This window comes from Bombus fervidus, chromosome 5, assembly GCF_041682495.2.
Source record: "Bombus fervidus isolate BK054 chromosome 5, iyBomFerv1, whole genome shotgun sequence".
NCBI lineage: Eukaryota > Metazoa > Arthropoda > Insecta > Hymenoptera > Apidae > Bombus > Bombus fervidus.
Window position 1 is genome coordinate 16,201,506 of NC_091521.1, and position 26,659 is coordinate 16,228,164.

Genomic DNA, 26,659 nt, shown 5'->3' on the forward strand with positions numbered 1-26,659 from the left:
ATCATCAATCACCATGGGGAGTGTCAATGTAAACCGTAATGTCAGCGATGCGTTTTACCGCTATAAAATGCCACGGATCCAAGCCAAAGTGGAAGGCAAGGGAAATGGTATTAAAACTGTAATTGTAAATATGGTCGATGTCGCTAAAGCGATTGGGAGACCTGCTACCTATCCTACCAAATACTTTGGCTGTGAGCTTGGGGCGCAGACCCAGTTCGATTTCAAAAACGAAAGATTCATTGTAAATGGATCGCACGATGCTACGAAATTACAAGATCTGCTGGATGGATTCATCCGCAAATATGTACTATGCCCGGCTTGCGATAATCCCGAAACCGAGCTCATGGTCAGCTCGAAGAAAGGAACCATTTCGCAAGGATGTAAAGCATGCGGCTATCACGGACTATTAGAAAGTAATCATAAATTGAACACTTACATCCTGAAAAATCCACCGAGCTTGAATCCTGCTGTCCAAGGCAGCTCTTTAACGGAGGGTAAACGCGGTAAACGTTCGAAACGTGCGAATGGTGAAACAACCACCACTACAACCACTGCTACTGCTAATGGTGATCGATCTGGTTCTCCGGAGAACGATACCAGCACCACCGACATCGTGGTCGAGGCTCCTGAAAAGATGGCGGACGAGAACGGAGATGACGATAATTGGGCAGTCGACGTGTCGGAAGAGGCAGTTAGAGCCCGTTTGCAGGACTTAACAGATGGCGCAAAGGGAATGACTATTAGCGATGATCTCGATAAGACTGAAAAAGAAAGGATGGATATGTTTTATAAATTAGTTAAATGTCGTCGCGATGCTGGGCAATTGGATAATCATAAAGAGCTGGTTGCAGAGGCTGAACGTCTAGAGATCAAGACAAAAGCACCATTGATTTTGGCGGAATTACTCTTCGATCAGAATATTGCTGCTCAAGCCAAAAAGTATCGAGTACTTCTCCTTCGTTTTACCCACGATGATATCAGGGCACAGAAATATTTAATTAGAGGAATCGAGCAAGTGATAGCCCTCCATAAAGATGCTCTGATGCCGAAAGTACCTGGCATTTTGAAGGTAAGACAAATTACTGACGTGAATTCTTCGGTAATTCTTATGAGTATATGTTTTAATTAATAGATTTTCTTTATTGTTTTAGCTCTTTTACGATGCTGATATTTTGGAAGAAAAAGCTTTGTTCGAATGGTCGAATAAGGTGACTAAAAAATATGTATCAAAAGATTTATCCCAAGAAATTCACGATAAAGCTGCACCGTTTTTAACCTGGTTACAAGAAGCAGAAGAAGAAGATTCTGAACCAGAAGAAGAAGACGACGATTTAGAGGTAAATGTTTGTTTTGTAAATAACTTATATTTCTATACAATTCCAAATTACACATATAAACTATGTATTTGTTTCTATTATAGATCGAATACGACGATAGAGCCAAACAGTCGCTAAAACCACAACAGTCACCGCCTATACAGAAGCCTGCTGTAGTCAATGAAGACTCGGACGATGAGGATGATTTTGATATTGATGCCATTTAAAAAAAAAAACGACAAGATGCTCAGATGTCGGACATAAAAGATAGACAAAAAACGACAGAAAAATATATGTCTGATAAACGATCATTTCTCACACGATACAAAGAGTCGCAATGCAATCTCTTATTATAATATAGCATTTTGTTATTTTAGGCCAAGGAGTGATTATAAATGCCATTACACGTATGAGAAATTTTAACTGTTCTCAAGTTAGCAATATTTATCTGTACGATAATACTTTTAATTGTTTTTAATAAGGCGATTACGAATTAATCTATATCATTATTCTTAATTATTGAGAGGTTTTAAAAAGAAATGAAAACGAACGATGCTTCCATACATTGATATGCATCTCTTTTAGAAGAAAAAAAAAATATTGATAGTTCTCTGCCGTTATTGGGAAGTTGGCCTGCTAAAAACGTTCTCTATTGTATCTATTTACTATTCAAATAATAATTATTCAAATAAATATGGTTTACCGCAGTATATCAAGTTCTTTCTTATTTCCAAAGCATTTCCTCCATTTGAAAAGCATATGTATGTATATAGTATGAATAAGCAATGAAGTAAAAATAGATATAATGAATGATGGCCTAGTTAGTCATCATTACTTGCATTTATCTCTCTGTTCTTTATCGTAGCTAAATTGTTAATAATTCACGCCAAAAAAAATTGCATATCTTATTGAGCGAAACGTCAATTCCTATTAGATGAGCTATATTATATCTAAATCGTTTACAACGAACGAATTAATGGTACCGTATGTAAAAATAAACCATTTTACAATACGATGTCGCTTCATAGAAACCGACGAATTTCAGAAAATTCCAGTAACTGGCGCTGCGATCGAACAGAGTCGCTTCAATCGCGTTTTTATAATTGACTGACTGTCGACGTACGTTCTGGATATTTTGTCGTCAATTTATTCGTTCCAAGGAACGCATTTTATATTTGTACGGGATTTGACGGTAGTCTACATTATTATCAAAGTGTAGACTACGCTTAATGGCCGTTTATTCAACATTCGGACTGTAAAATATGTGGTTATTGTACTTTTATTAACTTGTACTTGGTCCACGCCATCTTAGTCTGTCATCAAACGTGCAGAAATAAAGTTTAGTGCCTCTTTTCTCGTGTTCCCTCTTGCCGGTGGAGACGATTTCTAAACGAGAGTTCAATCAACTATTCCTTTGTATCGTGAACATCGTTTTACAGTGAATCCGCGACCGAAATCGGTGAGTGGAATCTACTTTTTTCAACATTATCGTCGCCGTGAATCATTGTACATCGTCGTTGCACCGATTCTAAAATATTGTATGAGCTAAACCTATAAGAATCTACGCGTTCAACGTAAAAAATTCTTTTAAAGGTTCGTCGCATCGAGGCATCCTGCCCTTTATTAAGAAAGGGGGATGATACACTGAACGGGGTAGAATTCCTGCGTGGACCGTTCACAAGGGTAAGCTTTCGTTCACCATCAAATTTCCGAATATCTTTTGCGTTTCCGGTCAGACGAATAGACAATATAATCAGACTCCTCGGTTTTAAATTGCCACGCCTTCGATAGGCGGTTACAGCCGGAAGCAAATGATGTTAATTTGTTTCCGTAAGATTCTGCGGAACCATGACAGAAAACCAGTGACCATGACGATGATTGTAATGATAATTATCCCTATTCTGGTACACTTAGAAAGGAGCGCGTTTCATTGGATTTTCACTAATTCGTTAAAAGGAGTCGAAGTTGTTGCGTTAAGAAAAATGATTCGGTGTCATGTATCATTCGGTTCTGTTATGTATTCTGTGCGTATCGTTACATAAATGAATGTATGTAGATAAGAGAGGATTAATCGTAGAATACCGGATAAGTGGAGATAGGATTAACAGTATATCAATCAATTTTTTTTAAATTGATTTATCTTTTTTGTTTGTAAATATTCTTCCGTGAGCTTTTTATCTATTCTATGTGCAGTTATTGAACGTCTAAAAGAAAGGAAACCAGCACAGGTGTTCAATTGACTATCGTATTATGCAGCCCGAATTCCTAACCTCTAAAAAATGAGAAAACTATAGAACAATTCAAAGGAGTGGTTCTATTATTTATTCAGATATTTCAGGAACTCATATAATGAAGTTTCTAACGTCTTCTATAAATTGTCACCACAATTGGTTATATATGCACGAAGCTTGAAACGAGTTTGCAATTGTTATATGATATGAATTTCAATCAGCGATTCAGCCGTTACTCTTTACAAATATAGATCTTCGATTGTTTCACGTTGTGACGACCATTTGTAGTTGAAAATTTCATTATCCTACCTGTACTGTCACTGACCTCTTTCTACTGTACTTTCGAAAATACGATGCAAAATTTTACTTATCAAGTTATAGATCTCTAACTACATATGTGTCAGTGAATATGAAATGGAACTGGGTTACTGACGTATGCAACATTTTTTAGACAATTTTAAATTTTTATTTAAAAATTATTACATTTCATATTTTTCTAGGGTAAAGTTTTTAAGATAAAAATGGCGTTTTGCCATGTAAGATAATTGTATTAAACCTATAGTATATATACGTATTGTTTACCTCATTTTACGTCAAATGCTCACGCACGTGCTTTTTTCGATCCTCCTATTGATTTGTAATACATATACAATATATATATATATACTTTCAACTCGTAAGATATTCCTAAAGGTCAACTTACCAATTGTGACAATATTAACTTTTTTAAGCATTCTCTTTCATCTTATTTCCGATAATATGCCTTTATATTTACATCGATATGTTTTTATAAAAGATAAAATTTCCAACAAGAAATGAGCATGAATGTTCAATAAATCGTTGGCTCGACGATAAACGTGGAAGGTTTTGAAACACTGTATGATCAATCACGCCACCATATTCTCATAAGCAGGTTCGTCGAATTAAATTCGTGAAAGCAATTTTATGTGTTGGGTAGATACGGTTGCATGTAATACACTTCTCTACGAACGGGCGCGCACATGGTACAGCACTTGTAATGTTCTGTCGTCATGCTATGAGTCATCAGCTACCTCGTCTCTATTCCCCTTGAAGTGAGAAAGATTGCGAAAACTGGCGTTCTATGTGTGCTTCTTACCGGCTCTGTGGAGACTTAAAACATTCCGTAAACTTCAGACGAAATTAATTGGTTCACCAATAATTACCGCCGTTGCTCCGCATCGGCATTTGTTTACATGATATGTATCTACCAGCTCTTCTCATTAATAGGATACGCTTTTATGTCTGCACATCACTTTAACACTATTAATTACGAAAGAAAGCCGCGAAGAGAAAAAACTAATTAAAACTCGATAGTCACTTATTATTGGTGCACTTTTCTCAATTGTGCAAAAGTTTAAGATTATCAATCAAACGGAAATTTTTTAATCTCAGAGATAGATAGATATTTTAATTATATTTTTTGAATAATGGTTACTTTAATTCTAGTGTATTTAGGAATTGTAATTACAAAAAAATATTAATTTAGAGTAAACTATATAAAAAATAAATGTAATTAAATACGTTAATAAAAAATAATATTTTACGAAATCTTATTTTAATAACAACAACATTTTTAGAAATTGTGTCGAAAAATTTTTAAATATGTTTTTGCTATAATTCTATTAGAAATTAGTTGCTTCATGAAACTGATTCACGTTTCTGAATTCCTTTCCTTCACTGATTCGTATTAGATGATCTCATACATATTTTATAGCATTCACATCAAGGTCTTGTTGATTGCAATATTTTGAATAAGTTTGTACATCAAAACAAGCAACACCATAAAGAGAATCTGTTAAAATTCGTTTTCATGTACAGAATATGTGGAAACCTTTTTCTAAGGTTTCTAAGTCGCCGTTATAAAGTCAGTAACGACATGATATAAGACTTTTACACTATACTGTGTACCCTGTTTCGTAAAGTGTTCAGACTGAAGGAATGATAAAAGGTGGACGCGGATACGCGTCCCCGTGAAGTGTTAAGTATCATGCACGCGTAGCACCCTCTCTTAGAAGCTTCATTCATCGTACCCTTACGCACCCTCCGGTTATTCCTACTGACCGACTGACGTTTATTTGCGTATGTGGTCGTAACGACGCTAAGCACGAAGCTCTTCTTAACGTAGAAAGACATCATTCATTTTGTTATGCATACCTGGCGTGGACATACCGGTGTCCATGCACGTTCTTCGTGCAGTTGTAGGAACACCCCTGAATTCTGAACGCATGCGCAATCTTTCCATCCCCTTCTGCCCCCGGATGTGTCGGTCTCTCATGCAAGAGGGTGCGAAGCCAAACGTTAGTCCTCAGTAAAGAATTAAACGCGATTCCGCGAGGGTGCTCCCCTTTAGAAATCACATTGCGGGACACATTGTAGTGTATATATATATATGTATATTGTACAGATTCTATTTTTATACGATTGAAAAACGAGATAAATGACTTTTTTACAACAGATTCGATTGACTGAGAGTGACAATACAGTCGCGATTGTCCGCGAAGAAACGACAGACAGATCGATATAGTAGAAAGTTAAATTTTTTTTGTATACGGATTAGGTAGGTCCAACAGAGTCCAACATTACCGATGGGTAGAACAGATATGTCAAAAACGCTGAACGCTTATAGAATGTGAGTAGTTCCCCTACTTACGAATCCTTATACCATTTGAATCCATTTTGATCGTTATCTGTACTTTTTCTATTATTTTTTCCATTTTCTTTTCCTATTAACACCAGGCTTATGGTCAGTTATATGTAAGTCGCTACGTTTTTACGTAAACATACCAAGCTCTAATTGCCGCACACTTTCATTAGAAACTTCACGTACGTCTTTTTTGCTCAGTTTTTCAAGCAATACGATCGAATACACGCCGTCGAGGAAATCTTTGCGACTGCATGCGCGAACCACTGAAAATAATTTCCATCGTAAACCGAAGCGCGTTCAGATGTCGCAATATGTCGATGAAGGAAAAAGTGACATGAAAAATTTTGTCATGTGAGCTAATAGGAATCAAACTGATCAATTTCACCGTTTTCAAAGAATTAAACGTTAACTATGTATTGTAATATTGAAATTAAGAAATTTTCGAAAAATCGAGTCGATCAGTTTTTATTTTGAGTGATCCGATGTGTCACTGGTTCCATTGTGTACATATTAGCTGCGACATTCACTTTCCCTGTTGATATACTATAATGCAGGTTTCGTAAAAAATCAATGTATCGACCCGAGACTTTCGTGCTTTCCTCACTACGCTTCCTGCTCGCTTATGCTGGAAAGTCGATTCACAAAGATTATCGTGCTGGTAACTAAGAATATTATTACCCTTCTACGTTATAAGTCCTTGGACAAATCAATTGATCGGAAGTAGCTGTCAATGTAGAAAGAGCGAAATAGTATTACTCAAGTACATTTGTTAAACGATACAGTGTTTCATTTGGTATGGTGAGGTCAAGGCTTGTTTGGAAGGACGATTGCACGAGGTCAAGGTTTACAAGTGCAGAACCCTGAAATCCTGATCCGGCCACGACCATGTCAATCATTCCTTTATGTTTTTTCGCTAACACATATTTCTTCCGATTTGTTTTTATCGATTGGCAACGGCGTTGCGAATTCTGCTCTTCCCTCGTGAAATTTCACCATCTTTCTCTATACACCTATATATATATTCTGTCGCATTAAAAGAGCACGCCATGGTTGTTGCGTTTGCGCAGAACTACCGAGCCATTGATTTCGCCAGTGTTTTAACGCGGTCGTGACATGGGGTGAGTTTTCTATCGAAAACATCGCCTGTCTGCAACTGATTTTAATCTGTCGTCGTGTTGTTACTTGATTCTTCGCGCGAATATTCCTCCCGTTAATAATAATCGTATGTGTAATACGTAAGAGTTTTTGATAATTTTCTCTTCTTGGTAATTCACTTTTACTCGGTACATTGGTGTCGCATAGAAGAAGCGCCGCGGCAATTGCGCCTGCGCGTATATATTAAACCATTGATTTCTGTGGATTTAACGTGGCCCTGACATGGGGTAAGTTTTTATTCGAATTAATTTTAGAGTAATCGACGTTCGAGTATTTCGAAAAATGTTTTAAGTCGTCATGATCGGCGATTGGATCACCGAGATTGTGTATTTATTTTATTTTTAAATAAAACTGTTCTACCAGCTTAAGTTCGAAAACATTCTCTGTACGTACCAATGCCGGATACGTTCTGCTTGCCTGGACTGAAATACTTCACGATGCCTATTTTTGATTGCGGTTAATTATTGGCGCGTAAAGCAAGTCGTTCCAAATACCGCTTACTTCTGTTTTACCTTTTTCTTTATGCTTTCTGCCTTGGTTACGAGAACCAGAGGTCTATGCAAAATAGAGTCTTGTTATCATCGCGTATTTATTATTGTAACAAATGTATTTTATGATGTTTACGTTGATGTTAATATAACTTATAAAAAAGATTATATAACCTTTTTAATACTGGAACCGATAACGAAAACATAACAAAATTTGGTTAGAAACAAAGAGAATTTAGAAGCAACTATATATGAAAACAAGCCTCTATCTATATACTTTATAAAAAGAATTATAGAAAATGATTTGAAAATGTGTTGTTTGGAAATTTCCAAAATATCTGTAAAGAATTAAAGATTGGTTCTACTATATTAATTAAAAAACGATACTCTAACGCGAATTGAATTAATATTTAAAATAAATATTTTAATGTTCCTTTTTCAACTGAGCTTTCGTGATAATTCTACTTTTTCAATTTTTAGCAAAAAAATAGAAAATATTGGTAGAATGACGGCCATGACGCAGGAAGAAATTATGGCTGGTGCCAGAATTGTATCCCAGGGTCTGGAAGCCCTCCGTGTTGAACACGGGGGTCTTCTACAAGCTCTACAGACCCAGGATGCACCAGTCGCGAGAGACAAAGCTAGCTTGCTATCGAAGAACATTGAGATGATAGAGTTGGGTCTTGGTGAAGCACAGGTCATGATGGCACTTGCAAATCATTTACAAATGGTAGAGGCTGAGAAACAAAAGCTTAGAACGCAAGTGAGAAGGTTGTGCCAAGAGAATGCCTGGTTAAGGGATGAATTGGCTGGAACGCAACAAAAATTGCAAGCCAGTCAGCAAGCAGTAAGTAGTCAAATGTAAAGTAGATGATAAGCATAAGAACGAGGTGTCGAAGCTAGGCCATCGATTACGCGTAATTGCGGAACTACATCTGGAGATGTAAAATTGCACAAGTTTATTCTTCTCCTTAACTTATCTTATTGTAAGAAATTCCACAAAGATGACATCGATAAAGAGTTGCACATATGTATATATAAATATATATAATGTATTCATAGAAATGGTAGATCTTTTGACGCCATCGAATTGCAGTGATTATATTGCCAGAATTATTTGAGTTTATGTTATGTATATAAATTATATACAAAGATATTACATATGGAGAAATATGCAGTTCAGAGACTAAAATATTTCTTATTTTACTAGCTAGTCCAATTGGAAGAACAGAAGAAACATCTAGATTTTATGGAAAGCATGAAGCAATACGATCCTGATCCTTCTGCGGATGATGAAAATGCAAAAGACCGGCCACCAGATGATCCTGTGGTTGATCTATTCCCCGATGATGATGCGGACGACCGAAATAGTAAGTGTACGTTCGCTTTCTCTCTCTTTTTTATCAAGCATCTTTTTTAGGTGCTCCAATTTTCTCTTAAGTCTGTGTGAATAACACGAAGGGATTTTACTGAAATTATTTTGTAATTTTCTCCATTAGATTCGAAGATACTTCATCCAATGTATAAGAGTACAAGGTAGCTTCGTTTCAAGTTGTGTTACTGTTGACGAACACTTTAGTAAGGTTTCGTATTCGCACAGGCTTAAGCTACCGATAAGGACCACTTTTTGCAATGTTCGCCATTTTTATTGCAGCGATATTACCGACACCGCCTTCGCAATTTGCACAACAAGTGAACGCTGGATACGAGATACCCGCGCGCTTGCGTACACTGCACAATTTGGTTATACAGTACGCCAGCCAAGGCCGTTACGAGGTGGCCGTTCCTCTCTGTAAACAGGCGCTGGAAGATCTGGAAAAGACTTCTGGTCACGATCATCCTGACGTCGCTACGATGTTGAATATCCTTGCTTTAGTATATAGGGATCAAAATAAATATAAAGAAGCAGCGAACTTGTTGAACGATGCTTTGGCTATTCGTGAAAAGACGCTCGGTGAAAATCACCCTGCAGTCGCTGCCACGTTGAACAACTTGGCCGTTTTATATGGAAAACGAGGCAAATACAAGGAGGCTGAACCGTTGTGCAAACGTGCTCTTGATATCCGAGAAAAGGTTCTCGGTCGTGATCATCCTGATGTCGCGAAGCAGCTGAATAACCTTGCCTTGCTCTGCCAGAATCAGGGTAAATACGAAGAAGTGGAGCGCTATTACTTGCGAGCGCTGGAGATCTACGAAGGCAAACTTGGACCGGACGATCCTAATGTCGCGAAGACGAAAAATAATTTGGCATCGTGTTACTTGAAACAAGGAAAGTACAAGGATGCGGAAGTTTTGTACAAACAAGTATTGACTAGAGCACACGAGAAAGAGTTTGGTGCTATTGCTGGTGATAACAAACCAATCTGGCAGGTAAGAATGCCTTCGGTGGTTTTAAGAATGGTATTTAGGATATAAGCGTCTGTGACATTATGGAAAACGTTTGTATTTCAGGTTGCTGAAGAAAGAGAGGAGAATAAACATAGAAATAAAGAGAATGCTCCGTATGGAGAATATGGAGGTTGGCACAAAGCTGCTAAAGTGGACTCACCTACAGTTACGACTACTCTAAAGAATCTTGGTGCGTTATATCGAAGACAAGGAAAATATGAAGCGGCCGAAACTCTAGAAGATTGCGCTCTTAGGTCACGAAAAGAGGTAAGTTCAATAATTGCTTGGATATAAAATCTGAACCGAGCGTAGATATTTTTTACTTTTATTGCAATAATACTTGAATAATACAGTAAAAGAGATTGAAAGAATAGAAAAATATAAAATATAAACAAAATTTTCGCGGTGTGAAAATGAATTAGGCGAATATAATTTCCCTCTAATATACGGTATTAAAGTGATTAAATTTTATAGAAGATAGATTGTATCGTTAAAAGTATTACAATTGCTTCGACTGAAAAAAAATTGCAGGCATTTGTTACTTAAGTTTTTTCGTTTAATTTGAAGCAGACATTGGAGTTCGTGAAGCAAGGGAAAGTCGCGCAAATTTTAGGGGAAGAAAAAGGGTCGACGAGACGCGGTTCGCGATCCAGTTTAGCCAACAGCGAACACGAGCAACACGACGAGGTAAGTTGTGTCGGATACAAGAAAGAAATATTTTAGTTGCACTGCATGTTGTAGCACACGATTAGTCGTCTACTATCCTTTTCTTCTTTCTTTTTGTTCTTTTTTCGTTATCCGGCCCGTTCTGATGAATTGGCGACACAACACACAATCACAGGGCTCGCTGCCGCTGGTACAAAGGGCGCTACATGAAGGACAGTCTGGCCACAACGACGCTAGTCCTAACAAACCCGGTTTTAAAAACAAGATCTTTCAAGCTTTCGGGATTCACTCTTCCACGTAGGATATTCTTCGTCTGTAGTATTGCCTGTCGTTCGATTTATGCCCAGTCGCATGGTGATTTTCGGTGTATACCGCATCGAAAAATCTATACTTCTAGAACGAGAAAGAATTATTTAAAGAAAGCGTACGATTGTTTGGGAGAAGTTATATTTAGGTATTCGTTTTTAAATTCCACGATAGTGTAATCCAAATACGCTGAGGAATTTGCGATCTTTTGGAAACTATCTTAAACGATTCCTCTTAAATGCAAGCATTTATAGGAATTTATAGTAGTTTGGACGTAGGTATGGGCCTTTGGCAATTTTTTGGGCATTTGATATACTGTTTTTTCTCGCAGCCAGATATCCCCAATTGACAATGACGACAGCACATCATAACTGCACATTCTTTTATTACATTTACTATACGAGTATTTCTATAATCCCTCGATGCTATTTCCATTTGTAACTCTTTTTCTTATCTGGGAAAGTATCGCGTAGAAAAAGTATACAGTCTTTTATAAATTACTTCCACTTGTAAGCTGTGATAACGATGCCCTTTCACTTCACGTTAATTTCTCTGTGTGTTTTTTCGTCGTATTCTGCTTTTTAAACAAAAATATCGAAGATATTTGTATTCCGTACTTTTTAAAGACAAGCGAATCAATTGAAATTCGATGGATAGGTGCTTTTCTACAAAGCATTTTATTTTTATCACATCGCATTATTTATCTATAATTATTATTATTAACTGTTTTAAACATTTTACGCTTGTATTATACACAATCGTATAGAAAGCAATTAGAATAAATTAATAAGCTTCCAGAGACAACTATTTTCGTAGTGAAACTACACGAATCGGCCGTTTCACGTGTTACTATTGGCTGAGATAGGATGATAAGAAAAGTAACATTGTTTTATGTTCGAGCTATTTTATCATGTAAGCCAGAACACCGTGGAACTACGCACACGAATTACAAGTAGTCAATTCTAGCAGCGGCTTTTGCTTAACTATATAGTTCAGTATAGATTTGCAAAGGTGACAATTTCACGATGATCAATGTGTAGAGAAAATTAATAATAATCGATCTAACGATTTGCAGTTCAACATGCGAAGAATTATTTTTTGTAACAGGTTGTTCTTGCGATATTCTCGTATACGTAGTCTGTTCTTAATTTTTAATACCAGAAAACAGTCTTCTTCGAGCCTCGGATGACTCGTGTCAATAGTTTACATTCATTTTTCGCTTATTATAATTAACACGAATTTTATATTTTTCTCGTTTTATTATATAACGAAGAGGAATTCTTCATCTTGCTTAGGATTACACTTGACTGTATCCTATAGTTTTAACAAGATGTGAGGTGTCTCGAAGTTCTCCCATAAGTGTTTTAATATTTTTCTTCTTCGAAAAGTATTCGTTGTATACAATACATATTTACGTATATACGTATGTTATTACTTTCAAAATATCTTCATTTGTGTAACAAATGATTATATTTTAAAAAGAAGATCTCAAGAGCCTGCGTTTCTTATTCTCGTTCGGGGCACCTTGTATCATCCCTCACTTTTTTTTAAATTAATCTCTAACTACATTTCTAGACTTCGAACTTTCTATTCAAAAGGGAAAGAAGGATAAACGAATAAAGATATCCTATTATTATTATTATTATTCGACCATATGGTACAATGTTTCTGAACTCGTGATTAATTATTACGAAAGCTGGATTATTTAATATAAGTAGTGCCTTGAGACTTTAACGAGCGAGCGAATAAATTATTTTTTAACTGAACATGGTTGTTACTCGACTATATATGGGATTGTCGCGTATCATGGGGCATATCCTTATCATATTCTGTGTCTGTGTTCCTTTTTCTTTATTTGTCATATAACCAAATCACGTAGGAACCTTTGTATGAAACCAAGAATGCGTATGTAACAGGTTTGCATTATTAATTCTCCTCGCACGCCATTTGTGTTTCTTAACCATCATTGTTATCAGTCGTTTTTTCGATATTTGCGTTGTCGTTTTGTTTCGCTTTGATTTGAGTACTCTGCGGGCCGGGACTTAGATAAAAGGATGTCACTCTGGAGTACGATTTCGTCTGGACAGCAAAATACCGGGGCGAAACTAGACCGGGTTTCTGTAGCAGGTGCGTATTTGTAGATTTTGTAGAACAATTTTTTAATTTTTTTTTTTTTTGTTTATTTTTTTATTTTCTATCCCTGATGTTTCACGTCGATGCACAGACAAGTCTTTTTATCGTTATTAATTTCTTTTTGTGTCATTTTCGACCACCACGCATACAATCGTTCGACTCACCTCTGTTCCTTTGTTTTTTTTTTTTTTTTTTATAGACATTGCCACAGTGCAGACTATCTTTCGTTTATAATCGTAACAAGATCATGATCGAGAATCATCATTCTGTGTCGTGGCGATTAATTACTGCTCCTTTTATGTAAAACCCGTAGCTAGCATGGGAAAATGTAACATTTGGCTTGTGTATATAATCGAAAGCACCCCTTGTACGAGCAGTAATTAATTATTGTAAATGTCATGTTGATACTTGATATCGAGTTTTGGCTTGTCATGGTACATACGAATTAATATTATTTCTTTTTCCAGCTTCTGTAACAATTTTGTCAGAGTTTCGTACAGATCTTGTGTCTTTGGTAGAAAATTTTTATTATTTTTCATGTTTTTTTTTTTTTTTTTTTTTTTAAATTCTTTCAGTTTATTTTGAATCAGTAGCGACCAGTCGAAAGTTTCCGAAATTTTGTAACATTTAGCCTTCTAGATTCCATTGTCAGAAGAAAATAAGTTGCATTTTGAAGGCACGAGATCGTTGGGAATTTTTTTTTTAACTGATTTCTTTAGAAAACCGTCGTCCTCTTTTGTTTCAGGAACGGAAGTATTACGTTCGTGCGCAGTAAAGGGATACCACATAAGAGAGCTATACGCGAAACGATAACGCCAGGATGATAAAAGGGCTCTGCATTGTTTAGTTGAAACATTGACTGATGTCCATTCTATCTGAATCGTTTAACGTATAACAGCACATTCCAGCTGCTTTTCTCGATCAATCAGACGCACCGTAAAAAAGAAGTACTTCATGTTGCTGTTCGTGCTCGACACACGGGACGAATTATTATGGCTTTGTGCTAGCGACTGATCGTTTTGGAATAGAAAAAGGAAAGGAAAGAAACACAATGTCTGCAAGGCGAATTGGTCTATCTTGCTTTGAACGTGCATCTGAATCAAAATTCGAATTCAAGTTAATCATATTTCTTTGCGTTCTATGTCTTTTCACTCGAATAACAGAAGAGATTCGTTGCTGCAAACACACATTGACCTAACAGAAAGAAAGAAATACCGCGATGTATTCGATTCTTTTCTCGCATTGTACAGAAAAAGCGACGGACAGTTTTCTTCTTAGACACTATACGTCCATACTTGCATCTACATGCATCTAATCAGGCCGTACACGCGTATACATATCCCTTTCGTTGATCACTATTATCATATTCGAAGTAACATGACAACGTGTAATCATTCCACGAGCTCTAGCTTTTTTCGATCGACGCTCGGATAAAATCCGAAGGAAAAGTGCAGTCACATTTAAACATAGGGGGAACATTTGTATGTCGCTTAGCATTATTGAATGTATTCTTACACAGACACACAGACACACACACAGACACACATACACCGTGCACGTTAGAATAATGCGAGTATATTCATCGTCATATTAACGATTGTAACAAGATAGAAGGGGGAGAACCGCGCTTTCCCTTTCGTTTCTGTCTCAGAGTTCAGTTATGCAGATGCTAACGTGTAAACAGTATAAAGGAAAGAGCCAATCTGACTGGCGACGTTCGATTTCTCTATCCTATTTATAATTGTACACTTAAGTACTTACGTATTCGCAGTTATTTAATTTATTCTCTATGCGTTCGATATCATATGTTGTATTATAAGATCGTGATTATTTAAATTATTTCGAAGAGGAGGAAACGCGGGAAATTTTATCGTTCTTTTTTTTTTCCTTCGAGCCACTTTTATTCGGACGAGGATATCTTTTTAGCAAAATTTACGTATCGCCCTTGAACATCGTGTTATCGCTTTCAAAAGTCAAGAATCGTATATTGTAATCGGCTGTGAATTAAAAACTGAGTCTGAAAAATCCTTTGATCGATGAGCAGTCACGACGACGTAGAATGATGATCGTTTGAATTAGTCGAGTCCTTACGGTAGATATAAGCTTTATTCGAGTTAAGAACCTCACGTTTTTGTTTAGCGTTGCCATTTCGTACAGATTTCACACAACATGTATCGCTTAACTCTTTCATTACAAAACCAGTTGCTATAATGACTGATTACCGTATGTATTCAGTCGCGATGGTGATTATAGTTCACTCTATAGTCACACAGCGAACAGAATTATACTAACAAGCATGGAAATCATTGTCGCGAATATTTAATAATTAATCTATGTTGTACAAAGTAATTATAGTTGCTTTCATGGCTGCATGGAACGCAACTATAATTATACTTATGTAGAAATATTACGGAAGAAAGTAGCGAATGTAATCTATTATGAGATATTTTCATCAATGCATGATGACAACGAATGATGGTATATATATATATATCTATATATGCATATAGTAATGAATTATTACTATATTATTATAATACTTGTTGTATCACAGTAACGTATCCGATTGAAGAAAAAGAGCAACTTTTACACAGTGGCTATTTGCTTGTTAAACACACTTTAAAATTTGCTTGTTATAAACTCTCTTCGCATGTGTAAAAATGTTGAATAACTAAGAAAGAGTTTAAAAAGAAAGAAAGAAAGAAAGAAAGAAAAAAAAAAGAAGAATCTTTTTGGAAATAGAAAAAGAAATTTGCTTTATCGCAAAATCTTTATAACGTGAGTTCCATTGGACTGGCCTAGTTCAAAAGATTCAGGATTATACTCAGAATATCTGGTGTATAGGAATCATTTACAGTCGTAGCGACGATACGATGGTTCGTTTTTCGAATTCATGCAATTTTCCGGTGACAAGGCGAGATTTCATTTTTTTATTCGAGACTGCGGAATACAACCTCGGTGTTTAGTCCTGCGTTCATCGATGATGATTCTTAGTCGTTTTTTAAATAATCATTATTTCCTATTTATCGTTAATTTCACTTCATTCTCGTAGTACATCGTTTTTCATTTGATTTTCACGTGTGCTCTTCTCATTATCCCGGAAAGAAAAACATGCATTTAACGATATACGCTATCACATTATGCGCCTGAGAGCTTGAAGGCCTAGAATTAGTAGTTTTTATTCTGCTTTGGGTTTTATTTTTCACCTTTTCACAATCGTTCTTAACGCAGACAATTCTGCCTGCTTTTCTGTATTTTAACTAGCATGTAGTGTATCCAAGATACAATCTTTTTTACAATTCACCAGCTGGGTTTCAACGGTATTTTTAAGTGCAATCTAAGTGCAATCGAATTAAAATTGTTTCTATATGTTTAATATAGAAACTGGCACTATATATTTACATATTTGACTTAATTTCGATCCTTTAGTTAAACTTGATGCAATTATTTGTACGAAGTGTAATTTCAACGTTTAACTATTGGTTAAATTAGGTCAGATTTTGAAATAATTTTGTTTTTTAAAATCATTTTGTTAAATCTTGTTTGATATTCATTTGTAATATATGTTCTTTTGGTAAGCGGTAAAAGACAGCTGTAATTTTTAATCGCTTAAATCTACAATTTTATTATTTATTAGATATTTTATTAAGTTTTCTTTTTGGCATAGAAGGGAACACTGTTTTATTTTTATCTTAAGAAAATTTACCCTCTGTCTCGAGTTTTACGTGGGCCGTAGATCAACATCGATCGATCTACTTCTTCATAGTCGAGAAATAGATGTGATAAAATATTAGGAATAAGGTTTTTAGTCTTCACTTACCGTCGGAAGTAGTCGCTTTATTCTATAAATTGTTTAAGGTATTGTAGCTCTCAGGTGCAAGTACTGTTATTTAAATAATGTAAGTTTTGATTTATAATAAATATTTCCACTTGTAATCCTTGTTCATGTGCCTCCTTCGCGTGGAAAGCATCCGACTATTTCTTATCGTAACGAGAAATTCAAAAGATATGCATTTTTAAGCAACATTGTATTCGTGTTTTCGGATTTTATTAAAATTTCGTTGCTAACAAAGCCTAATTTATTTTCATTCATTACGTATCTTTTAATCTTCATTCCCCTCCTTGCGTAATTTTTTTGCAATATTCTGCTTGCCCAACCTTCCTAATTTTATATTAATCATCAAGAATGATTAATAATTAAATATGAGCGAATTATATATTTTATGAACAAAATTTATTAATGATTTCTTTTTTCACGTAAGTAACTTTTACGAATAAAATTATAATATCAAATTCTTCGCTCGCTCGTATCTAATTATTATTAGTCATTCCTTGTAATTAACGCAAAAGTAGGAAAGTAAAATGAGTTTCTATTAAAATTGTACTATGAAGTTTTCTTCATCCTCTGTTTTATTAATCTAACGACACGCGCTTCATTGATTTTAGTAGAAATCCAGGCCTAGATCACGCGTAGATAACATCGCCACTTCTCACGTTGTAGCAATATCGCAAGTTGATAAGATTGATCGGTTATTTATAACATTAGAACCGTAGCTATAAATACCGACAGTCTGTTCACCGATGATATTTCGTTCGTCATCTTGATTGCCAGACGGCACAAATGCGCGCTCTTATAATACCAAAAAAAGAAAAGAAAAAGATTTCGATGCAAATATGACACACATACGTTGCATCGTGTCGGGGCTATTGTTAACCCTGTAATCATCTTTTCCTGGTACGAGTCTGTTTCGTTACTCTTTCGTTATACAATCGTTACACTCGCAAGGTAGTGTAAAAACAAAGAGAAAAGAAAATAATTAGATGACGAAGCATTAGTTTCGCTCTGCATACGAAATTTTATTACACAATTATTTGTATACCACATTAGCACTGTTCCATCCACTGTTCGAATTATAGAAAAGTTTTTATTGAGCATACTGTTACACGTTACAATAGTAATGATAATCAATAATCGTAATAAAGGTGAGAATAATTGATGATCAATGATATTACCTTATCTCTCTTTTTTTTTTCTTTCTTTTGTCAACAAGTAGAAACTATCACGTGAAAAGTTACACCTATAAAAGGGCCATAGAGAGGAGAGAAAAAACGGTACTCTTTTACAAACTTCTGATTTGTATCCGCTTGACTAGCATATTAGAAGCATTAACGTTACGGTTAATCGTAATCAATTAGATTCGAAGGGGTGTGGGGGAGGTGGAGGATCGAAAGCACGTTTAATGCAGAGGGATATTATTAATTACGACATTACAGGTATTAAAAATTCGCTTCATAATAAATTAGATACGACATATAAAGGAGAAATGTACATTTATAAATTGCTAATAATTATTATCGTATATTATTACACGTATTTATCGAGGGCTACACATTCTGTTACTTTTCACTTTTTTCTTTTTTCCTTTTTTTTTTTGTTCGTTTTCTTATATAAGACAATACCTAATAACAATTGCAAGGCTGATTTGTACGAGAGTTTCAGTAGCAAAATATTCGCTCCACGATTTACGCTCCAACCCTCATATCTCAACCCCCATACAAATCCCCCAAAAACACAAACATGATCGAACTGCTCTGTTCTGTTTTCAATTGCTCATTTCTGGAGAGAGAGAGAGAGAGAGAGAGAGAGAGAGAGAGAGAGAAAGAGAGAGTGTAAGAGATTAATTAGTTCCACAGCCTTTTATAATAATATTAGGTGAGCAAATCAGCCTGGCAGATTCGGAGAAAGGAAGAAGCGACACGCGCGCGCGCACACGCGAAAAAAAAAGGAAAAATCCGACGAATGATAGTAAAATATTGTGTACAACTTCCCAATAAATATGCGACGTCCGCCTAAAAGTACACATTGCTTGTATAATCCGCCAACGTCTCGACGAGAAAGTACTTAAAATAGAGTCTAAACTAGCCTTTCGTGTTCTATATATATTATATATTATATATATATTATTATATAAATATAATATATTATATTATATATTATATATATACAATATATATATATATAAGTCTAATATTCAATTTGTATTAAAAGGGGTAATCCCCCTATGATTTCTATTCGGTTATACTATAGGCTTGAATTACCCCTAACAGAGGCAATCCAACATATCTCTGATCTTCTTTGACATATAAATAATTCGTACATGGTAGAAATTGATTTTTTGTAACAAGATGTCGAAGAAAAAAAAAAAGAAAAGAATAACGTTAAAAATATAAAAATGAGTGATCGATATAAAGAGTAAGATGGCAGCATCAATCTCATCGATTAATCGTAGAAAAATATAAAAAAAAAAAAAAAAATCAATCGATATGCTAAAGATGTTTTTAATAAGAGAATTAAGTAAGCAAGTCATCCGCGGTAAAATTATTTCAAAAGAAATGTTACAGAGACATTTGGTTGCTCTCTTTCTAGCGACTTCATCTCGTAAAAAATTTAGTGTTCTCTCGTGAAGCAGGTTTCGAGATCGAAGGACAATCGTAAAGGATTCAAGACCTTGGTCTCTCGCGGCAAAAAGCGAAGAACTTTCCATTGGCTTCCTCGATTCGAAACCTATTCCATCAATGAGACTTAGTAGCTTCGTTATCGAAGAATTTTGCAAAATATCGAATACTGAGTAATACACGATCCTTTATCTCGTATTATTCGTATGTTCGTAAATAAGAAACGGTCGTTCGGCGGAAATTTGTTGGAAATCTCGAGTTCAGTGCCAACAAATCGACTGAATCGACCTCCATTTAGCAGATCCGACGCTCTAGCACCCGCTTGTAAAGCAAATTAAATCCGATTGAATGCTAATCGCTCGATCGTACGATCATACTCTGCTTTATCAGACTCTTTAGCTGCGTTATATGAAATTCTTACTTCGAGATCGTTCCCAGCTACGCATTGCACTACCTAGATTGCACTACTATAATCATCACCCTCAGCAGCTAAATGATTCAGACAAATGATCAAATTTCTTTGGACCATCGCGCAGCTAAGAGAAGTCCTTCTTTTTCTTTACGTTAATTACTAATTACAAAAAATATGGGCAAGAATTCTATATATTAAAAAGCGACCAATAGATTGATGACGATTGTACTGATTTTAAATACCGGATATGTGGGAATATAGATCTAGATTAGCATGATTTACGAATAAAAGTACAAGGTTTAGTAATCGTTCTCCTTAAATTAAACTTTGGTCGCTTTCAGTGGACTTTTTTTTTTTTTTTTCGTTTTTACGTCGATCGTTCGAAAGCTGTCTATACCTGGCAGTGTTCAAGTATATTCTAAGAGTTAGATTACCGAAGAGGTTTTTGTGCTGGAAATTGAAAAATTCGTTACGGACTTACATGTAAAAAGTGTGAACAATGAGACGATCAAAAGGAAAACATGGTGCTAGCAACGAAACTAACAGTAAGAGTAGAGACAGGTGTTTCAGACTTGTTAGTTTCGCCACCACGAAATCGACATCGTTGACTCTACGAGGTTTTCTGCTCGCGAGGCTTAAGAACTGGTCTTCGGCCAGGCTATCTTCGCGTCGATCCTCTTGTAAGCGAAAAGGCAGTGAGAGAGTTCTTGCGGACACTCGTGGTCACCGAGTAAGGTTTCTGTAAGAGAAAATAAAAAAAAAAATCCATGTAATATCTCTTTAATTTATATCACCGTGATAGCACAGGTTAGTAAATGATAGTTTAATTATAGCTGTTTTTTAATTGTTCGATGTCGTAATTCTGTAATTGCTTTTTTAATCATTCTTCAGCTATTTAGCTAATTTCTTAAGTATGTAAATTACGTGCTTAATAATTCGTTTTGTGTGTATTTTTCATTAACACGTTAGAAATCATATATGTAGTATCTTTAATTAAATGTTTGTAGACAAATTTTTTTTAGCAAAGTTTGTACAAATTTTTATATTCTAAAAATTGATAAGGAAATAATCTATCTAACGGTAGAAAGGAACAAAATAACGAATGAATGTGTTAATAAAATTGAAATTTCTAACGATGACAATAGAAATTGTACAAATTTGGTAAAACCGGCGCTTACCTTCCCCTTGAACCAGCTTGAACAGTCCATAGTCCTGGGGGTTGGTGCATCTGATCTTATGCGCAAGAATGCGACAGATCTCTCTCGTGTTCATATTCGGTCGCACAGGCAACGTTCTGGTGTTCAGGGATCCATGCAGTTCATCTGGCACTAAGATTCGTAGTACGGATGAACAGTCTGGTGTTCCACAGCCCTGAAACATTCAAATATCAATTGTTCAACATATACAAATATTTGTATTGATGTATTAATTTAATATATACTAATAGTATAACAGTATATTAATATTAAAATTATAAATAATAACACAGTATATTGATATATCTTCATTGAAATCTAAAGAAGATTAACACTTCTTAAAGTTGTACACTAACATTACACTAAAAAAACCATAGAAATTTGATAAATATAATGCTTCAGAGGCCAGCATCAGCCAAGTCACTTACATTTAAAGTGGACATCGTTCCCTGGCTGGACTTGAACGTCTTCAAAACGTGAACTGCGCTGGACAAGGTCGTCAGATAATATCCCCCTTCGCCAGTGAGAAGAGAGGGATGAAGCAAACCCCACATGTACTCAGCCTCCACTTCAGCGTCCACGACTCTGCCACGAACCAACACCCAAACTAGAAGAGGAAGGAGGTCGTCGGCACCCAGCGCCAAGTGTTTGCCAGAATTTGCATGTTTTACCTGAAAAGCCAATCGCAATCGCAATAAGTCTTTAAAATTTGCTGCGAATACGATACACATTTATGAATATTACGATAAACGTTTAAATTTCGGATTCGACAAGAAGAATCGTATTTATTTAAAAACGAGAAGGGCTCGTAACGCGACTTACGGAGTTGAAAATTGCCGAAAAAGCTGCGAGAAGGTTTTCCAACTTATCCAAAGGTGAATCCGCCTTCTGAAGACGATCGATGCACTTGAGGATTCGTTCTAAATTGGGCTCCGACGGGGGTATGATCTTTGGCTGTAAACAAAACTATTATTAATATTTATCGATTTTTATTTTAAGCTTAATCGCTTCGATCATATAAACTGTAATCTACTTTAAGAATTTGAGGCCTTCTAGCTACGTATTTCTAGATTCTGATTACTCTAATCTCTAATAGAAGAAACTAGATATGCTAGAAAATCTATATCACGTATAAATAATTACAGTTAGACAAAGATTCGCTATTTTAAAAATCTGCCAAACAGCGCTATAATCAAAGCCTATTTCTTCTGCTCCGTTTGAATCGGAAATAAATCGAAATAAATAAAGTTACTAATCTCGATTTTCACTTTATTCTCTTTCTCGACCCTCCAGAGAGGGAGAAAAATAGCTCCCCTAATCGAGGGAAATCCAAAAGAAACTAAAATATCTAATCTCCGCTAAACTACAGCAACTACGATCATAGAAGGTAATAATAGCCTCTCCAAACTACCGCTACTAGTAAACTACCCTCACAGGAGAGACTACAAGAATAAACTCTATATTAGAACAACTCCCATTCGGTAGACAATGATCATTTCGACAAACAGTTACTAACTCGAACGCCGAGATCCTGAATGTGTTTCCCTTGGGCGTGTTGAATGTTCTCGGCGAGGGTTTGCAACGAACCGGTGGCCGCGTAATGATCCACGAACAGTCTGTAAACATGTTCCCTGAGCGGTGTGACCACCAGGCTCATCATCACGCCCTCCAAAATCGCGTCCAGATTCAAAAATTCATTTGCCTTCAGCTTCAATCTTTCCTTCTCCACTTCTTTCTCGAACTCCTTTTCGCCGTGTTTCACCAAATAGTTTTTCATTCCAGACATGAACTGTCTCATGTTTCTCATAACCACGTGCGGACTGGCTTCTTTCCCTTCTTTCGTGCATTGGATGAAATTATCGATATTCTGAGAGAAGGTGGTAGTTTTGTCAGCGGCTAGCTGCAAGGCGTACGATCTTATGGTGGAGCCTGTGCCTCCGTTTTCACGATTCCTGAGGGCTTGCAACCTCGGAGGAGCTGTGAAACAAAGAAAAATTCGATTAGGTTCTTGGTTCTATTAATCGCAGGCTTTTATTCGAAGGCGATGTTTATCAAATTTAAGCTTGTTATTAGATTATTAAATTTTTTATCAAATATGGGGGTAGGCATCGATTAAAACAAATGGTTTTAGCGTGAACGATCTGTCAAAATTATTCGATAATAATTTTAGCGTGAACAATTTCTCCAAATTATTCGATAATAATTTTAGCATGAACGATTTGTCAAAATTATTCGATAATAATATTAATGTGAACTGTTTGTCAAAATTATTCGATAATAATTTTAGCGTGAACGATCTGTCAAAATTATTCGATAATAATTTTAGCGTGAACAATTTATCCAAATTATTCGATAATAATTTTAGCATGAACGATTTGTCAAAATTATTCTATAATAATTTTAGCGTGAACGATTTGTTAAAATTATTTGATAATAATTTTAGCGTGAACGATTTGTCAAAATTATTCTATAATAATTTTAGCGTGAACGATTTGTTAAAATTATTTGATAATAATTTTAGCGTGAACGATTTGTCAAAATTATTCGATAATAATATTAGTGTGAACTGTTTGTCAAAATTATTCGATAATAATTTTAGCGTGAACGATCTGTCAAAATTATTCGATAATAATTTTAGCGTGAACAATTTCTCCAAATTATTCGATAATAATTTTAGCATGAACGATTTGTCAAAATTATTCTATAATAATTTTAGCGTGAACGATTTGTTAAAATTATTTGATAATAATTTTAGCGTGAACGATTTGTCAAAATTATTCTATAATAATTTTAGCGTGAACGATTTGTTAAAATTATTTGATAATAATTTTAGCGTGAACGATTTGTTAAAATTATTCGATAATAATATTAGTGTGAACTGTTTGTCAAAATTATTCGATAATAATTTTAGCGTGAACGATTTGTCAAAATTATTCTATAATAATTTTAGCGTGAACGATTTGTTAAAATTATTTGATAATAATTTTAGCGTGAACGATTTGTCAAAATTATTCGATAATAATATTAGTGTGAACTGTTTGTCAAAATTATTCGATAATAATTTTAGCGTGAACGATTTGTCAAAATTATCCTATAATAATTTTAGCGTGAACGATTTGTTAAAATTATTTGATAATAATTTTAGCGTGAACGATTTGTCCAAATTATTCTATAATAATTTTAGCGTGAACAATTTCTCCAAATTATTCGATAATAATTTTAGTGTGAACTGTTTGTCAAAATTATTCGATAATAATATTAGTGTGAACTGTTTGTCAAAATTATTCGATAATAATTTTAGCACGAACAATTTGTCAAAATTATTCGATAATAATTTTAGCGTGAACGATTTGTCAAAATTATTCGATATCTTTTACCGATGTTGAAGCGGGGTTGATTATTTTATTGCGCGTGGCTTCTAGTTTATTAATTCTAATAGCAAAAAACGAAAGATCGTCGATATAAACGTCGACTAAAGCATCGATAAAGATGAGTAAACGTTGAAATAGTGGTTTAAATAATAGATAATGAACGAAGAATGAACGTCGATAGATGGATGCAAATACTCGTACTCCTAGTTCCATACTGCTATTTAATTAGTAATGTTATTTAATTTTTTTTAATTCGATATCTCAGCAAATAGGCACGGTATCGCAAAGCGTTGTCTTATCAATAGGGCGCTACTAATGATACGACGTAGGATTCTAAACTAAGTGAAGTATGTTAAAAACATTACAAACAGACTTTATCTGTACACTGTACACATGCTTATAAAGATAGTAAATTGATCTCTCACTACCGGATAACATCCATGCGATAATTTGTTGGAAGAAAGCTCCTTAGACTATGCAAACAAAATTTTACTTGTGTTTTCCAATATAGAGCTCTTTTAATACGGTGTTCAAATATTTAAACGTTCAGAAGAGAACGCACGTGTTTGTTGAAATTTCGAAAATTCAAAATTTGGAATATTCGAACGTTCTTAAATTTAAAAACTTGATAAAAACATTTGGAATCATCGCTTACTTTTACAGATTGCAATACCATTTTGAAATTTCTTGCAAATGCTCCGGAACCATCTGGAAATTTTCAGAAGGATATTCCTCTTCTTTACGATTTTCTCGTATTCGATTTCCTTTATTTCCGTACACATCTTCTCCGTGCTACGATTTTCCATCTTCTTCTTAACTTTACAAATTAGCCAAAATTGTAGTGTACTCCGTTGCATTTTCGCTATAATATCGTTGTTTATATCCTCAACCCAGAAATCTTGTCTCGTAAACTCCGATCAAATCAAATACGCTAACAAGCTCGATTTTCCACAGTTTTCTTCCTCAGAAGCTTCAGACAGTTCAACTATTCGCTATCTTTCCACAGTGTTACTTCTTCTTTTCGCCAATTGTACTCGCCGCTATCTGAGGCGAAGATCGATTAATTTGCGGAAATGTTCTGCGATCGAAGGACTTCTGTTCGAGGCAACTGGCTTATCGGCTTCGAAACTCCACAGAAAATTATCGATGACGATGACACGGGGCAGCACGCTTAGAAGTCTTCGAGATTCGTTGGCCGGTTATCTCGTCGACCCTGGAATCTTACGGCCAGATATATGCACCCTCCTTTGGAAAAGCTTCTTCCACGAGGGCTCTTCGTTGTTGTTTATCGTTGGAGAACGATCGACAGAAATTTCGTTCGATTCTTTCGCAGGAGAATGGAAAAACGATGGTCACGAGAATCCTCTTCACGAGACAGAAATTCTCTTCGAAAATCGAAAATCGTTCGTGTAAAACGAAGCTCGAACTCGATCAAAGATTTTTAAGACTATTCTGTCAAACTTCTCGGAACTTTTTCAATGAATCGTCGCTATTCCTCGTAGAACTTTGAACGAACAAACTGTGAAACAACGCGAAGAAACTTTAACGAACACTGTATGCACAGATCGAAACTCGGCTCGAATCGTCAACGAAGCTCATGATGATCAGAGATCGAAGTTGTCGGGCAGGCTAAGTCCACTTCGATCCTCCACGATGCTTCACCAACGATGAATGGACGAAGACTGAACATGGACAGCGCTAACGCAAAAAGGTAACCTCTGGGCTGCTTTGTGTTGGTAGAGGGGCAAGTAATCGGTTGGTAAGCGGAAGCCGCAGGTAGCCGATTTTTGGTGGCAAATCCTACCCTTTAAATGGGAACTAATACTCGAAGAAATTGAAAGGAAGGAAATACACTCACAAACGATTCTACGAATAG

At 35.5% G+C, this 26,659-nt stretch overlaps 3 protein-coding genes across 24 annotated transcripts in view; 2 read left to right on the forward strand and 1 right to left on the reverse strand.

Moving 5' to 3' along the window:
• The first annotated feature begins 13 nt into the window (after positions 1–13).
• Eif5 (eukaryotic translation initiation factor 5) lies at positions 14–2,999 on the forward strand. Its single transcript, XM_072003067.2, has 4 exons — positions 14–1,069; positions 1,152–1,337; positions 1,421–2,775; positions 2,910–2,999. The coding sequence occupies exons 1-3, from the start codon at positions 14–16 to the stop codon at positions 1,541–1,543; spliced, it is 1,365 nt and encodes a 454-aa protein (XP_071859168.1). The 3' UTR covers positions 1,544–2,775; positions 2,910–2,999.
• A 2,414-nt stretch (positions 3,000–5,413) lies between these two features.
• Positions 5,414–22,673, forward strand: Klc (kinesin light chain). Of its 8 annotated transcripts, none has more exons than XM_072003035.1 (8): positions 5,414–6,197; positions 8,336–8,702; positions 9,066–9,231; positions 9,510–10,225; positions 10,307–10,510; positions 10,814–10,930; positions 11,085–13,342; positions 14,094–17,420. In XM_072003035.1, exons 1-7 carry the CDS (start codon positions 6,154–6,156, stop codon positions 11,208–11,210), a joined length of 1,740 nt encoding a protein of 579 aa, XP_071859136.1. In that variant the 5' UTR covers positions 5,414–6,153; the 3' UTR covers positions 11,211–13,342; positions 14,094–17,420. The 8 variants fall into 8 exon arrangements, with proteins under 8 accessions (XP_071859136.1, XP_071859137.1, XP_071859140.1 ...); XM_072003036.1 differs by having other exon boundaries at positions 9,066–9,225; positions 10,811–10,930; XM_072003032.1 differs by lacking the exon at positions 14,094–17,420 and adding an exon at positions 21,815–22,673 and having other exon boundaries at positions 5,423–6,197; positions 10,811–10,930; positions 11,085–11,363.
• Positions 19,378–26,659, reverse strand: part of Spri (Src homology 2 domain-containing protein sprint) — a 209,619-nt gene continuing 202,337 nt past the window's right edge. For all 15 annotated transcript variants that reach the window (XM_072002995.1, XM_072002994.1, XM_072002996.1 and 12 more), the window contains 5 exons: positions 22,929–23,389; positions 22,235–22,366; positions 21,841–22,083; positions 21,395–21,587; positions 19,378–20,955 (listed from right to left, as the gene is read on the reverse strand). In XM_072002995.1, coding sequence (XP_071859096.1) covers positions 20,852–20,955; positions 21,395–21,587; positions 21,841–22,083; positions 22,235–22,366; positions 22,929–23,389 — 1,133 coding nt within the window. In that variant the 3' untranslated portion in view covers positions 19,378–20,851. The remainder of the gene's footprint in view (positions 20,956–21,394; positions 21,588–21,840; positions 22,084–22,234; positions 22,367–22,928; positions 23,390–26,659) is intronic.

Excerpts from the sequence above, each read along its gene's own strand:
- Eif5 (XM_072003067.2), top strand. The coding sequence starts at position 14 with ATGGGGAGTGTCAATGTAAACCGTAATGTCAGCGATGCGTTTTACCGC. Across the intron at positions 1,070-1,151 it reads AAGTACCTGGCATTTTGAAG|CTCTTTTACGATGCTGATAT; the intron begins GTAAGACAAATT and ends TTATTGTTTTAG. Across the intron at positions 1,338-1,420 it reads AAGAAGACGACGATTTAGAG|ATCGAATACGACGATAGAGC; the intron begins GTAAATGTTTGT and ends TTTCTATTATAG.
- Klc (XM_072003032.1), top strand. The coding sequence starts at position 6,154 with ATGGGTAGAACAGATATGTCAAAAACGCTGAACGCTTATAGAAT. Across the intron at positions 6,198-8,335 it reads ACGCTGAACGCTTATAGAAT|CAAAAAAATAGAAAATATTG; the intron begins GTGAGTAGTTCC and ends TTCAATTTTTAG. Across the intron at positions 8,703-9,065 it reads TGCAAGCCAGTCAGCAAGCA|CTAGTCCAATTGGAAGAACA; the intron begins GTAAGTAGTCAA and ends TTATTTTACTAG.